Here is a 252-nt window from a genome sequence, read left to right on the forward strand (position 1 = left end):
CAACTCACCACAGAACACCAGATCCTCCAGGACTGGACAATCGTTGATCTTGTTCAGCTCCCCCCACTCTTTCACACTATTGTGACACATGTACAGAACCTTTAACTTCTTCAGCGACCCAATGCCTTTGGTCTTCTCTATAAAGTTGTACGAGATCCAAAGTTCTTCCAGACAATCGCCTAGAGGTTCCAGACCGGTAAAGGTTTTGATCATGTTACGTCCTAGGGCGAGAATCCGCAGCTTTTTCAAACT

At 46.0% G+C, this 252-nt stretch overlaps 1 protein-coding gene across 1 annotated transcript; it reads right to left on the reverse strand.

Annotated features, from left to right (window-relative positions):
- Positions 1-8: 8 nt before the first annotated feature.
- On the reverse strand, positions 9-249 carry LOC108254495 (dynein light chain 1, axonemal-like; the record flags this gene model as incomplete). Its single annotated transcript, XM_017449474.1, has 1 exon — positions 9-249. A coding segment is annotated over one exon (241 nt), but the record flags the coding sequence as incomplete, so codon positions are not given.
- Between the last annotated feature and the right edge of the window lie 3 nt (positions 250-252).

Source organism: Diaphorina citri, unplaced genomic scaffold, assembly GCF_000475195.1.
Source record: "Diaphorina citri unplaced genomic scaffold, Diaci psyllid genome assembly version 1.1 scaffold130684, whole genome shotgun sequence".
NCBI classification, from domain to species: domain Eukaryota; kingdom Metazoa; phylum Arthropoda; class Insecta; order Hemiptera; family Psyllidae; genus Diaphorina; species Diaphorina citri.